The 15412-nt window shown below is 45.2% G+C and overlaps 1 protein-coding gene across 1 annotated transcript in view; it reads right to left on the minus strand.

The window, feature by feature from the left end:
• LOC144682166 (peroxisomal trans-2-enoyl-CoA reductase) overlaps positions 1-7993 on the minus strand; it is a 41429-nt gene extending 33436 nt beyond the window's left edge. The window contains exon 1 of the mRNA XM_078544543.1: positions 7818-7993. Coding sequence (XP_078400669.1) covers positions 7818-7902 — 85 coding nt within the window. The 5' untranslated portion in view covers positions 7903-7993. The remainder of the gene's footprint in view (positions 1-7817) is intronic.
• Positions 7994-15412: the final 7419 nt, after the last annotated feature.

The following is a 15412-nucleotide window of genomic DNA, read 5'->3' on the forward strand; positions in this document are numbered from 1 at the left end:
GGACAGAAACAGTCAAGAACACGGTCAACCACAATGGAGGGGAATCCTCGGTTAAGGAGAAAGGAAGATATATCAGAAACACTGGTAGGTGGCATTATCAGAAACAATGTGACGGAGATAGAGAATCTAGGACTATGGTATAGAGTCTTTGCAGGAAGCAGGGGAGAAAAAAGTGTAGTCAAGATAGCTGTGGAATTCAGTAGGTGCATGGTAGCTATTGGTCAACAGTCTATCTCTAGAAATGTAGATAGAGAAGTCAAGGGAAGAGTCAGAGATGGACCATGTGAAGGCAAGAGGAAATTGGAAGCAAAGTTGATGAATTTTCCAGTTCAGGGCTAGAGCAGGAAGTGATACCAATACAGTCATCAATGTACTGGAAAAAGAGGTAAGGGAGGGGGCCTGAGTAGGGCTGGAAGAAAGGATGCTCCATCTATCTCACAAAAAGGCAGGCATAGCTAGAATCCATACAGGTTCCCACAGCCAAAGCATTTAATTTGAGGAAGTGAATGGGTATTCTAAGTACACTTAATGTTTTAACTCCCCAAAAGGACATTGCGACAAATTGATTTTTGATTCAGAATATTGTCAACAGGCATTGTACATCTAATCTCCTCGCTGGCAGCAGATGGGGAGCTGTCTGTTGTGTCTCAAGCTGGGAAAGTACCTCTCAGCTAATGTCAGTGATGTAGTTCTCATGGGTTTAGCAGAGCAGTGTTATTCTCAGTCCTGGAGGCTGATCAGAAGGTGTCAACAACAGTGCAAAAAATCCTGGTGCATATTGACTTTCAGAATTGACAGCACCTCTCAAATCACACTCTGTAACAGGGAAGGCGACTAATCCATACTAAGATTAAAAAAAATACTGCAGATGCTAGAAATCAAAAACAAAAACAGAAAATGCTGGAAAAACTCAGCAGATCTAGCAGCTTCTGTGGAGAGAGAAACAGAGTTAACGTTTCAAGTCCGTATGACCCTTCTTCAGAGCTAAAGAGAAGTAGAAATGTGATGAAGTTTATACTGTTTAAGGGGGTTGGAGCAGGTGAAGCTGGATAGAAGGCCAGCGATAGGTGGGGGCAAAGGAGAGACTGACAAAGATTTCATGAACAAAAGGACAAAGGGAGTGTTGATGGTTTTGGTTTTGGCTAGGGCTAAAAAAAAGGTGCTGATAACATGGCAGCTATCCAACAAATGGAAGAGAAGAATGAACATTACATTTTTCCTAACAGGTAAGAACATTTTTAACAATATTTTGATCTATTTAAAGGTGGGGGAAGAGTTCTGTAGATTGAAAGCACTCATCCTACCATGATAGACTGCAGTTATACTGCCACTTCTGTGACAGAAAAGCAACAGAAAAGCAAAGTGACTTTGCGAGGAATTATTTTAGACACCCTGGCAGAGGCAGTGACCACTTGGATTTGTTAACGCATGGGCTACAATTTTAGTGCAATTCATTACTGAGATATTCATGTCACTGACAAGCCCGGGATCTGTTGCCCAATCCTATCTGCCTTTCAAAGGCTTCCTTCTTGAACTGCTGCAGTGTTTGTGGTAAAGGTACTCTCACAATTCTGAGATTGCTAAATTATCTTATTGCTAAAGATGAGATATACCAGCTTGATGACATTCCTCCAAAACTCAGCAATGTTGAAAAGACGGGGAATATTTTTTCCACAAAGGTAATGCATTAGGAGAACAGAAGATCAGGACACAGAACACACAATTCTAAAATTGTGTATGAAACCTATCTGCATTTTTTTGGGCAAGAGAAGTACCACTTCCATTGGGTGGAACTCAGACAATTCTATATAAGGCTATAAAGCAGTATAATTGCAAGTACTAACATAAAAACCTTGAGGCTGCTAGTTGAGATCAGTCAGAATTGGCACAAACTGACAAACTTTAGCAGTTTTTGAATTTCAATCAGAGATGTCAAAAGGGTAGCTAGTGCAGAAAATGAGACTGACACCTGGGTGTCACAATTGATCCCAAGATGAACTTTCGACCTCATATTCGCACCATCGCTATCTCCATTTCTATAACATTGCCCCTGTCTCAGCTCAACTGCTGCAGAAACCCTTATCCATGCCTTCACTACCTCTGGATTCGACTAGTCCAATGCACTCCTGGCTGGCCTCCCACATTCTACGTTCCATAAACCTGAGGTCATCCAAAACTCTGCTGCCTGTGTCCTAACTCGCAGCAAGTCTCGTTTCCCTATCACCCCTGTGCTCACTGACCTATATTGGCTCCCAGTCAAGCAACACCTTGATTTTAAAATTCTCATCCTTGCTTTCAAATCCCTCCATGGCTTTGCCCATCCCTATCTCTGTAATCCCCTCCAAACCCATTACCCTCCAAGATATCTGTGCTTCTTTAATTCTGGCCTCCTGTGCATTCCCAATTATATTTGTTCCACTTGCCTAGGCCCTAGGTTCTGGAATTCCCTCCCTACACCTCTCCTCATCATTTTCCTCCTTTAATACATTTCTTAAAACCTACCTCTTTGACCAAGTTTTTGGTCATCTATACTAATATCACCTTATGTGGCTCAGTGTCATACTTTGTTTTATAATGCTCCCTGTAAAGTGCCTTGGGATGGATCATTACATTAAAGATGCTATATCAAAATAAATTGTTATTGGAAAGAAGTAGAAATGTTTGTTGTTCTCAAGTGAGCTTTACACTTCATTTAGTTTACTGAATTTTGACTGGGAGAATGACATTGCATGCTGAATGTGTAAAGTGCTATATTTCACATTTACAAGGTTAAAAAATGTGTCCAAAGACACAAGTTTTTTTTAAAAATTGAAGATATTTCTGAGATTTTTTATACACTGTTAATGTTGAATTTAAAAGTTTTCTCACATGACCTGCTGCTGTTGAGAACATACCACTTGTTAAGCATTTCAGAGTGTTCCAAATAGATGTGCAATGAATTCCATGTCCTAGCCAAATGATAACATATTTTCTCCAGGTGCCTGAATAATGTCATTGGATTTTTGCATAGTATTACCAATGCACTGTAGAAAACAAATGAAATTTCATTAATTTAATGATAACTGATTAACATAATGTGACTGTTTTTCAACTAAATGTCAAAGTAAATGAAGAATAGAGATTGAGTAATTTTCATTTCCTATAAATTAAGAATGTTAACTGATAGCTAAAAGAAGCTTAATTTTAAGAAAAAGGAGTTTACCACTAACAATAGCTGGATAGGTGGCGAACATTTTGAAAATAAGAACGAGGGTCTGGAAATCACAGCCGAAATTTTATCATCACAGTGGGGGCCCTGACAATGGATCTCCAGCTGCATTTTACTCGGCTCTAGCTGCTAATTAGTTGTTTTTGGAGCTGCCGTCTTTTTAAAGCACATGTGTCCACCTGCAGGAACTGCTGGCCAATCAGAGGACCAGCAGCTCAGCAGTTTCAGCGGTGCCACCAGGAGTAGTGGCCGCTGCTGGGACTGCGCCTGAAGCAAAAAGACACCATGGAAGGATGCCACCTTTGTAACTCAATAAGTGGGCTATAGGAGTGCTGGAGCCAGTCAGGCAGGCCCTGGTGAGAGGGGTGAGAGAGGGTAGGCGGGGCCGGGGGTGGGGGGGGGGGGGGGTGGGGGTGGCGGCTGTTGGGGGACTTGTTGCTAAGGGTAGGTGGTGCCGTTGTCATGGGGCAGCCACTGCCACTGGGTGGCTCCTCTGTGGCCCAAAGAGTGCCCAAATAGGGAGACCCCTCCCTCACTGAGAGGCTGTCAGGGTTTTACCTGACGGGCTTCCCATTAAGTGGAGGCCCATCCATGGTAGGTAAAAGGCAGCAGCAGAGAGAAGAGACCCTTAACTGGCCTCTTGGCAGAGTGAGGGGGGTGGGGGGGGGGGGGGGGGGGGGGGGTGGGGGGAGTGCATTTTCCACCTTCCCTAACACTGGTAAAATGGCATGGTGGCAGGAAAGTGACGCATACTCCAATCCCTACAATCATATGGGCCCCGCTACCTCCCAGTCCATCCCCAGATGGATTAGTAAAATCCAGCCCCACCTCTGTGCAGCGGAGGGTTACCAACCTTCCTGTGTTGTCTGAGATCTTCCAGAATTGAGGATTGATTTCCCAGGTACTGCTCCAAGCGAGCTGGGAGAATAACTTTGCAATGTCAGCAAAGCTCACCTGGTGACCACCACTGCTGTATCTGGAACTTCCACTGAGATTAGATCATCAACGCTTTACTTAGTCCAAGACTTGTAGTTCCCAAATTCTTTTGAGGTAGTCACTTTCATGATGCCAGTGCAAGGCGATGGGGGTTTGTTAAAAAAGTGGCCTTTCTGGAATGGAGAGTTAATTTCCCAGCATCCATAGCAGCAGAGGACCTGCTCTATCCCTGAACACATCTACAACATTTGATTCCAGGGATAGAGCAGTTTCTCTGTCACTGTGGATGCTGGGTAGAGAACTCCCCATTCTACAAAAGTCACTGCCACTTTCAGACTTGCTTTTGGAAGCTTCAATAAACCCAACATTTCATTTCACCTTTTATTAACTGTGACTGCCCCAATGCCAGCATGTAGAAACACAGTTTATTACTGCTGAAAGTGAGGAAAGTTTGAAATGAAATAGGAATTTAGGCTGCACATGAGCAGAGCTGAAAGCTAGTGTGTGGGAGGGAGTTTGTAAACAAATAGGAATTGGCTTTCCTCATTAAAATCTGAGTTTACTTCTGTAAATAAGTGGCAGCGCTTAACAGATCTAACAGCAGTGCCAAATTTTCAAAATGAATTCAATATATTTAAAGCACACGGTTGCCAGTCCTGGTGGATTATCCGGCAGCCTCCATGATGGGAGATGAAGCTGAATCTCCCAGGCACTGCTGCTCACAATCCCGAAGAAAAGCAGGGCTTCACCCTCATGGTTTGTGCCTATACACTTCCCAAGTTTGCAGTCCACTGGTCTTCCAGCTCCCAGAGCTTCTTACCTGATGACTTCTGGCACAAAACCACAAGCAGACACTCAATAACATGGGGCCTATTAGTTACAAGATAAATGCAATAATATTCACTAAGTCACTGATCACACAACTCTCAGTTCCTCTTACTAACACCAGAGTCACTGAGAGTTGTATGTTATCAGTGACTGTGGTGGTAGTGACAGGAACTGAGAGCTGTGTGTGTGCAAGCTGACTTGGTACTTACCAAAATGAAGCAGTTACAATAGCCTCATCAGGAAATTCACTTGGTTAAGTTAATAATACTGTCTGGGTGGGGGAGAACAGCATGCATAGCTGAATTATTGATTCATTGATGTTAATTTATCTCTCCCCATATTGTCAGTCTCTAGAACTTCCAATTATTTTACACAATGAAGCCACCAGCAAATATCATCAAATTAGATAACTAATATAAAAATAACCAGGAAAATATTCAAGGAACTTGAAATGAACTGTTTTATCTATTTAGCTTAACCCCACTATGAAAAGGCATTTTGATTTTAATTCCCTGACTTGTGCATAGTCAATCCCCCTAAGGTAGGCCAACTCAATACTATGGTTTCCATGGCCCATTGGTAGAATGCATTCTGCTGGTTGGCGAGATAAGCCTCCTTTTCATCTCTTTATTTTGTGTTGTATCAAACAATTTAGTTGAGACTCATTGCCCGAAGCTATTACAGGTCAGTTACCAGGCGAGGCTGCTTTTTCACTGCAATGTGCTGTACCTTCATTTCAGGGTTTTAGATTTTAAAACAGGCTGGATTTCTAAGGGAACAAGATAATAAATCATAATAGTGGATACAATTAACAATAATGGACCAATTAGGACAGAATGCAGCACAGGCCTAAGCAACTACACCTATATTTAAAAGGGCCAGGAGTTCAAATAGGCAAAGGTCAGCTGTCTCTTAATGTGCTCATCCATCTCCAGGAGATTGTCTTTGGAATCCACATGTAATCACTTCTAAGTTTTGATACATAGTTTTATGCATTTTCTCTGTTGGAGTCCAAATTCACCACGACTTGTACTATCATTGCAATTACTGATGTCCTGTACATTTCTAATTCAGTGCCCCTAATGTTTTTTTTAAAGCTGGGACTTAATGCAAAAGCACAAGTAACAAACAAGAGAGAGACAGAGAGAGAACTCCCACTTTGACCATTTCCCAGTCATTCTCAACGCCTACTTCTGAGTGTCTGCTGTACGGGTTGTACTGCACTTTGATTGCATGGCCTGACAGTGCTGCAATAGATTGCTCATGGCTGGATGAAAGCTGAACAAAACCAGAAACGCACTTGTCACATTCAAGAGCAACCGGGTAATTGGTTCTGGAAGCTGCCATGGGCTTAGCTTTGTAGCGAAGACAACTGAACTGAAGACCAGAGTAATACATCTTTTATCTTTAAACAATAAACTTGGCTCGTGAAAAGCTGTCACAAAGCGATTAGGGAGCGGAGCAGCTAAGTAGGTGAGCCTTATAATTTGTAAGAGATCCATATGTGTCATAATCATGTTAATTTTCCACATTGTTTTCTTCCAGGTGAGGTTGTTCTTCATACATTCCTAAAATTGGGCGAAGTTGATTTGACCTTATGGTCATACTTAAAGTAAACTCCTGGAAATGGAGCTTATGGAAACAGAGTGCTGAAACAGCGGTGTAGAGAGTGGACAGTAAGCATCACAGCCTGACTGAACTCCAGGTTTTTAAAGAATTCCTTGCCATCTATGTTGAATTGTACTTCTTCTGCATGTCTTTAAACATTGATTCAAGCTGAAGCATTACACTGGCGTGTGTGGCATGTCATTTTAGGAAGGGATATCAAAGCCTTGGGGAGAGTGCAGAGGAGATTCACTACAATGATACCAAGGAGAGACTGAACAAAGCTGGCTGTGTTCTCCTTAGAATGGTGAAAGTTAAGGGGATTTATAATATGTTCCCTAAATTATGAAGTGCATTGATAAAGTTGGAGCAACGGTTTCCACTGACAGGAGGGGTAACCAGGGAGCAGAGATGAAAGGTAATTGGAGAAAGAACCTTGAGGGAATTGTTTTTTTTACAGGCAGTTGTGATCTGGAATGCACTGCCTGAAAGTGGTGCTGCGAGCAGATTCAAGAGTGACTTTCCAATGGGAATTGGATTTCTATACGTGAAAAATAAACATTTACAGGGCTATGGGGAGGCTTACCACTGGACAACTGAAGGCTGCAGCCAATGAAGTACTTTTGAAGTGTAGTCACTGATGTAATGTAGGAAAACAGGGCAACCAATTTGCGCACAGCAAACTCACACAAACATGCAATGACCAGATAATCTGTTTTTGTGACGTTGATTGAGGGATAAATATTGGTCAGAACACTGGGCCATAACTCCTCTGCTCTTCTTCAGAACAGTGGCATGGAATATTTTACATCCACCCAACGCAGACAGATGGGGCCTCTTTAAAGTTTGGGGGAGTAATTAGAAAACTCTTTCAGATAGCTGGCAAAGATACGATGGGCCGAATGGCCTTCTTCTCCGCTTATGTGACTTTATGAATTATCTTTTGGGGCGTTATGTTTTACATTACATTGTTTCGTGGAAAAGTTAGTTAATTGAGTCAGTTCTTGATCATAGTTCTTTCATCAATAACTCTCTCATTAAATAAACACATGCATCAGATAACATGAAGAAGGAATAGTAAATTTGGGTGGGAAATAAAACCATCGCAGGATGGAGACGATAGCTGGAACTGAAGTATGCATGAAACACTGGTCAATAGTGAATAGATGCCGTTAGAAGGATTCTCGACCTGACTTCAGCACATCAAATGTAGCGAAAGGTGCCTACATTCGCCACCTACCTTTTTCCAGCAGAACTTTGACTATCGCCGAGCCAACAGTGCCGGCTCCCCCAAGCACGAGTGCGGTGCGATCGGCTGCAGACATCCTGGTCAGAGCGAGTGGTGATTGGAGCCTCTTGAAGTGAAATGGACAGAAATTAACACGGCCGCGAAGGAGAGACGGCGACGGGTCTTATACCGGCCTGTAAGGGGCGCTCCGCCCCGTGGGCGCAATGCTCCACCCTCCACCACACACTGACACATTTCAACACAAAGCACAACACCCTCATCTACCTGTCAACAGCACCACTGAGATTTACATTGGCAAAGGAGGGAGCCGGATGAACCTTCCCGTGACAGAATCGTACAAAGCAGGTTAAACAAACTCTCACATCAACCCGTCATCACTCTGCCCATATTAATAAGAACTACATCTTACATGCTAATATTTTGCAACTGATGTTCCCAGGCCCATCCCGAAACTAAACGAGCAGAATGTCTGGGAATGCAAACGGCTAAATCCTGGATTAGGAAATGCTGATGTGAAAACTGGCACCTGGAGAATTACTGATTTAACGTGCCAGAAATCTGAGCGCTGCTATAGGAGCAGGTCAGAATTCTTAAGCAGAGCAAAGATTGTAGAGATTGCCCTAACATGTAAATACAGGTTGACTTCTTCATGCTGAGTGAAGAAAGCCCGTTTGATAAACATGTCTCCCATCATTCTTCAATCTCCCCTCCCTCCACAGTCTGCAGTCGTTTAAAAACAAAACTCTGGTGCCTCCTAATCATGGTTCATTTTGGTCTTCAGTCCCACTCTTGTTAACTCTGGCAAAGCCTTGTGCTGCAGAATGAGGCCCAAAACATCTTTTCAACTCTGCTTCAACACAAGTTTGTGCAGGGAATGCCAAACTCTACCTAATGTCTGTGTAAATACACTGGGGCAAAATTTTCGGTAGCTCTCAAAAGAACAGGCATGGGGATGGTGATGTGGGACTAACACCCCTTCCTTCTGCTGTAGGCATCACATGAACTTGGCACTGCCTGCTAATTCGAACAATAGTTCCCTGAAGCCCAATGCTGAACGTGTTGTTGAGTGGCTGCATGCCTCAGCAGGGTGCCCCAGCTTGTGCAAGGCTAACGCTACTTAAAGTTCGTCCGCAGCACCTAAAGCCAACCTGCACCCTTAAAGTGTGGGGGTTGCGGAGGGGGTGTGGTGAGTACGTTCTGGCTGGAGCAGATGTTGGAAGTGGCTAGGGTAGAGTGCCTGTATGAGCTGGGCAGGTGAGATGCCCTTGATCTACAGGAGCTGCCCACCCCCCACCACCACCGCCCCAGACAAACTTTGTGAAGGTATTGGGATCAGGTAGCCATCACTGTTGGTGCAAGCAATGTAGATCCAAAGACCTGGAAGCAGTTCAGGAAGAAGTTTAATGACCTCTCATGAGTGGTCAAGGTCGGTGAATGCATTATAAAATGCTATTTCCTTATAAGTGAATCAACAGCCTCACTCATTGCTCAATTCAACACACACCTTTCACTCATTTCCCAACAATCTCTATAAACCATGACTCATGTCTCACATTCATAGTTCCACCTCACCCTCACACATTTAGCAGTACAGCAAGCCTCCCACTCACATCTCACAGCTTGCAAAACATTGCAAATTATTCAAACATATCAGGTATATCACCCAAACAGATTGCGCCACACTCAATAACACACACCCCTCACTTACGGGGCAAGGTGGTGCACAAACATAGGCAGCAGAAGATAACTGACACGGGACAGGCATGGTTACATGCTGTCATCCCGTTGGGAGAGATGGTTCTTCCCATCATTTCTCTGAGGCAGTGGCCAGCCACTGGACTGAAACTATTGAAGATGACAGTATGCTCACACCTAATCCTACTTCTCACATCTCGTTGCCCACTCAACCCAAACTGTGTTCTGGTTTACAAGCTGCACATGGTCTAAGGATGCACCCCTTGCTTTCCTCCATTTTCCTCATCACAACTCTGCCCCCACCACCCTCCCCCATACCCATGCTTTCCACCTTTCAGGTACCCAAGGACTACAACCTGGCCAGGAAGTGGTGCAGGAGCAGGAAGTCAGACAGGAAAAAGAGATCGATGGTGGAGAAATGATATCACTTGCTCTGAGACTCTCAATCACCAGCTCAGATACCAACACTGTATGCACATTAGACAGCAGCTAGGAAGAGATATTGTCACTAGATTAGTAATCCTGAGACCCAGGATAATGCTCTGGGGACCTGGGTTTAAATCCCACCACAGCAAATGATGAAATTTGAATTCAATAAAAATCTGGGAATAAAAGTTTAATGATGACCATGAAACCACTGTCGATTGTTGTAAAAACCCATCTGGTTCACTAATGTCCTTTAGGGAAGGAAATCTGTCGTCCTTACCTGGTCTGGCCTACATGTGACTCCAGACCTACAGCAATGTGGTTCACTCTTAACTGTCCCCCTGAAATGGCCTAGCAAGCCAATAGTTGTATCAAACCGCTACAAAGTCTAAAACAAATGAAATCGGATGGAGCACCGGGCATCGACCTAGGCATTGGAAACAACAACAGCAAACTCAGCCCTGTCGACCCTGAAAAGTCCTCCTCCCTAACATCTGGGGGCTAGTGCCAAAATTAGGAGAGCTGTCTCACAGACTAGTCAAGCAACAGCCTGACATAGGCATGCTCACGGAATCATACCTTATAGATTATGTCCCAGACACCACCATCACCATCCCTGGGTGTGTCCTGATCCACCGGCAGGACAGACCCAGTAGAGGTGGCAGCACAGTGGTAAACAGTCGGGAGGGAGTTGCCCTGGGAGTCCTCAACATCGACTCCGGACCACATCAAGTCTCATGGCATCAGGTCAAACATGGGCAAGAAGCCTCCTGCTGATTGCTAAATACCGCACCCCCTCAGCTGATGAATCAGTACTCCTCCATGAATGCCACTTAGAGGAAGCACTGAGGGTGGAAAGGATGTAGAATGTACTCTGGGTGGAGGACGTCAATGTCCATTATCAAGAGGGGCTAAGTAGCACGACTACAGACCGAGCTGGCTGAGTCCTAATGGATATAGCTGCTAGATTGGGTCTGTGGCAGGTGGTGAAGGAACCAACAAAAGGGAAAAACATACTTGACCCAATCCTCACCAGCCTGCCTGCCGCAGATGCATCTGTCCATGGCAGTATTGGTCGGAGTGACCATTGCACAGTTCTAGTGGACACAAAGTCATGTATTCAAATTGAGGATACCCTCCATCATGTTGTGTGGCACTACCAGTGTGCTAAATGGGATAGATTTCGAACAGATCTAGCAAGTCAAGACTGGGCATCCATGAGGCGCTTTGGGCCATCAGCAGCAGCAGAATTGTATTCGACCACAACCTGTAACCTCATGGTCCGGCATATCCATGACTCTATCATTACCACCAAGCCAGGGGATCAACCCTGGTTCAATGAAAAGTGCAGGAGGACGTGCCAGGAACAGCAGCAGGCACACCTAAAAATGAGGTATCAACCTGGTGAAGCTATAACACAGGACTACTTGTGTGCCAAACAGCATTAGCACTGAGTGATAGACAGAGTTAAATGCTTCCAGAACCAATAGATCAGATCCAGGTTCTGCAGTCCTGCCACACCCAATCATGAATGGTGGTGGACGATTAAACAACTCACTAGAGGAGGAGACTCCACAAATATCCCCATCCTCAATAATGGGGGAGGGCAGCACTTCAGTGCAAATGGTAAGGCTGAATCATTTGCAAGAACCTTCAGCCAGGAATGCTGAGTGGATGATCCATCTCAACCTCCTCCAGAGGTCCCCAGAATCAAAGATGCCAGTCTTCAGCCAATTTGATTCACTCTACATGACATCAGGAGACAACTGAAGGCACTGGATACTGCAAAGGCTCTGGGTCCTGACAATATTCTGGCTATAGTACTGAGGACTTGTGCTCCAGAACTTGCTGTGCCTCCAGCCAAGCTATTCCAGTATACCTACAACATTGGCATCTACCCGGCAATGTGGAAAATTGCCCAGTTACGTCCTGTACAGAAAAAGCAGGACAAATCCAACCTGGCCAATTATGGCACCATCAGTATGCACTCCATTATCAGTAAAGTGATGAAAGGGATTATCAACAGTGCTATTAAGCAGCACTTGCTCAGCATTAACCTGCTCACTGATGCTTATTTAGGGTTTCGCGATTCAGCTACTAACTTCATTACAGCCTTGGTTCAAACATGGATAAAAGAGCTGGACTCGAGAGGTGAGGTGAGAGTGACTGCCCTTGACATCAAGGCAGCATTTGTCTGAGTGTGGCATCAAGGAGCCCCAGTAAAAATGGGGCCAAATGGAATCAGGGAAAAAAATCTCCGCTGGCTGGAGTCATACCTAGCACAAAGGAAGATGGTTGTGCTTGTTGGAAGTCAATCATCTCAGTTCCAGGACATCACTGCAGGAGTTCCTCAGAGTAGTGTCCTAGGCCCAGCCATCTTCAGCTGCTTCATCAATGGCCTTCCTTCCATCATAAGGTCAGAAGTGGGGATGTTTGCTGATGATTGCACAATGTTCAGCACCATTCGTGACTCCTCAGATACTGAAGCAGCCCATGTCCAAATGCAGCAAGACCTGGACAATATCCAGGTTTAGGCTGACAATGGGCAAGTGACATTCACAGCACATGAGTATCAGGCAATGACCACCTCCAACAAGAGAGAATCTAACCATCACCCCTTGATGTTCAATGACATTACCATCACTGAATCCCCCACTATGAACATCCGATAGGTTACCATTGACCAGAAACTACACTGGACTAGCCATATAAATACTGTGGCTACAAGAGCAGGTCAGAGGCTAGGAATCCTGCAGTCAGTAACTCACCTCCTGACTCCCCAAAGCCTGTCCACCATCGACAAGGCACAAGTCAGGAGTGTAATGGAATGCTCTCCTCTTGCCTGGATGAGTGCAGCTCCCACAACAGTCAAGAAGCCAGGACAAACAGCCTGCTTGGCTGGCACCCCATCCACAAACATTCACTCCCTCCAACACCAACACACAGTAGCAGCAGTGTGTACCATCTACAAGATGCACTGCAGGAATTCACCAAGGCTCCTTAGACAGCACCTTCCAAACCCACGACCACTACCATCTAGAAGGACAAGGGCAGCAGAAACATGGGAACACCACCACCTGGAAGTTCTCCAAGCCACTCATCATCCTGAATTGGAAATATATCACCGTTCCTTCATTGTCACTGGGTCAAAATCCTGGAACTCCCTCCCTAACAGCACTGTGGGTATACCTACACCACATGGGCTGCAGCAGTTCAAGAAGACAGCTCACCACCAACTTCTCAAGGGCAATTAGGGATAGGTAATAAATGCTGGCCTAGCCAGCGAAGCCCACATCCCGTGAGCGAATAAAAAAGAGGTGGCAGTGTAATGGTAATATCACTGGCTTAGTCATCCAGGAGCCAAGGTTAATGCTCCGAGGACACATGTTCAAAACCCACTACAGTAACTGGTGGGATTTGAATTCCATTAATAAATCTGGAATACAATGTTAGTCTCAATGATGGTAACCATGATAACTATCATCACTAGTCATAAAAACTCATCTGGTTCAGCAGTGCCCTTTAGGGAAAGAGATCTGCCATCCTTACCTGGTCTGGCCTAGATGTGACTCCAGACAGACAGCAAAGTGGTGGACTACCCTCTGAAATAGCCTAGCAAACCACTCAGCCCAAGGATGGGCAACAAATGCTGGTCTTGCCAATGATAATACATCCCATCTAAGAATACAAAAAAGCTTGTATGTAAGTAAAGCATAGATGCCAGTTTCCGGAGAGCGAGGTTGCACAAAAGTTCTGTTGCAGAGGACTTGGATGTGGACTTTGACAGTGTGGTGTATGGAAACATACTGATGAGCATTCACACAAATATGTTTGCTACATTGGCTGGCTTGCCAGAAAGCCTGTGGTCACTGTCAAGAAGATTCCAGCACTAACTTGGCACAAGGCTTTGTGCAGAGCTTGGAACCCAACTTTTTCTACCATGGAACTGGTGGCCAAACCTGTGAGAAGACTTGCAGGCCTGAAAATGATGCAGTGTCTGATGGCCAATGTTTCAACTTTCATTGCAGCACAAGCAGAAGCCACATAATGGGCTGCATTGTATGAGCCTGCTTGACCCAGCATCTCCCACCCACAGCAGATAGTTGGTCTGAAGCCAACACAACCAGAACAAACCCGACCTGCAGCCATAACAGACTGAGGGTGGGTTAAATTGGTTGAGCATGGGACATCTGCCCCTCAACGGGAGGAGGACCAGCTCTCGGCCACCCCGCCGAAAACACACCCGGCAGCGGCGCATAAAATCCAGCCCAATGTCTGAGTGCTTCAATGGAATCTCAGACTGAAGTGATGCAAACTCAACTTGTTGCCATGCAGGCTCAGACTGCTGTCATCGTTACTGCAGATCCTAATGTTCAAAGAGGATTTCAGTCTCTCACAGCAGTTCAGCGATTTGTGCTTCAACAAATTACCAAGATTGCTGAGACGTCACCCTGGGGAAGTGGCAGTCACTCCATGGAGCATGAGCCTGCTGTCCCTTCACAGGATGATAGTATTCGTCCTCTCACCACTGCCTCCCTGTCAGTGTACCTGTCGTTGCCTGTCAGCCAGCCAGCCCAGACCGCTGCTGCCCAAACCGAGGCGGTATGGCCACTAGCTGGGCCTTCTATGCCCAGAGCTGCTTGACGCCATCCTCCAAGGCCATCTGATTTCCCCCCCAACGCAAGTTATCGACGTTCCACCAGCCATGCTGCAGCCTATGTAGAGTAGCACTGCATAGGAACACTAGGATAGACAAAGGCACACAGAACACACAAGGTTGGTTAGTTAACTTTTGAATGGAATATTAGATGGTATTGGGAAGTTTGTTTTTTTGCTGTTATTTATTTTGACATTGTGTTCAAAAGAATGCTGTGATATTCTGTAAGAGATGGGTGGTCAAGTATGGGACTGTTGTTCAACAGAGAATTGGGGTTATGTTCAGTGGTACTACAGTCAGATGAACCAATCACAGATAACCCGGCCAGAAAGGGGATTGGCTGGTTGTCTCAAGCACCCCCCGACTTCTTCCTCCCCTTCCTCCTCCCACTCTTCTTCCCCTTGCAGGAGACACAATGAATCATGACTTGCACTCTGGAGAGAACTGAAGAGCTCCTTCAGAGAGGTCCAGGCAGCACATGCCCTCCTTGAGCACCCCAATCGTCTGCTCGAACATATTCTGCCCATGTGTGTGACCTGGGCATTATATCACAAACCAGGTGGTCAGTGGATAATCCTTGTCACCCATTCTCTGGTTTCTCACAGTGGTTCGAATACTGATGGTACAGTGGACTGGCGTAGAATACAAGCACCATGACTACTGCCAGGGTAAAAGGCATTGACCTACATAATGCACTGAGCATGGTCGCAGACCAGCTACGAGGATAGAGAGAGTCGATCCATTTCAGTTATGGTACATCTCTGAATTTACTTGCTGCGCCTGCAAAGCAATGTGTGTGCAGTCAGTA

The sequence above is a fragment of the Cetorhinus maximus genome, chromosome 6 (assembly GCF_964194155.1).
Source record: "Cetorhinus maximus chromosome 6, sCetMax3.hap1.1, whole genome shotgun sequence".
Classification (NCBI taxonomy): domain Eukaryota; kingdom Metazoa; phylum Chordata; class Chondrichthyes; order Lamniformes; family Cetorhinidae; genus Cetorhinus; species Cetorhinus maximus.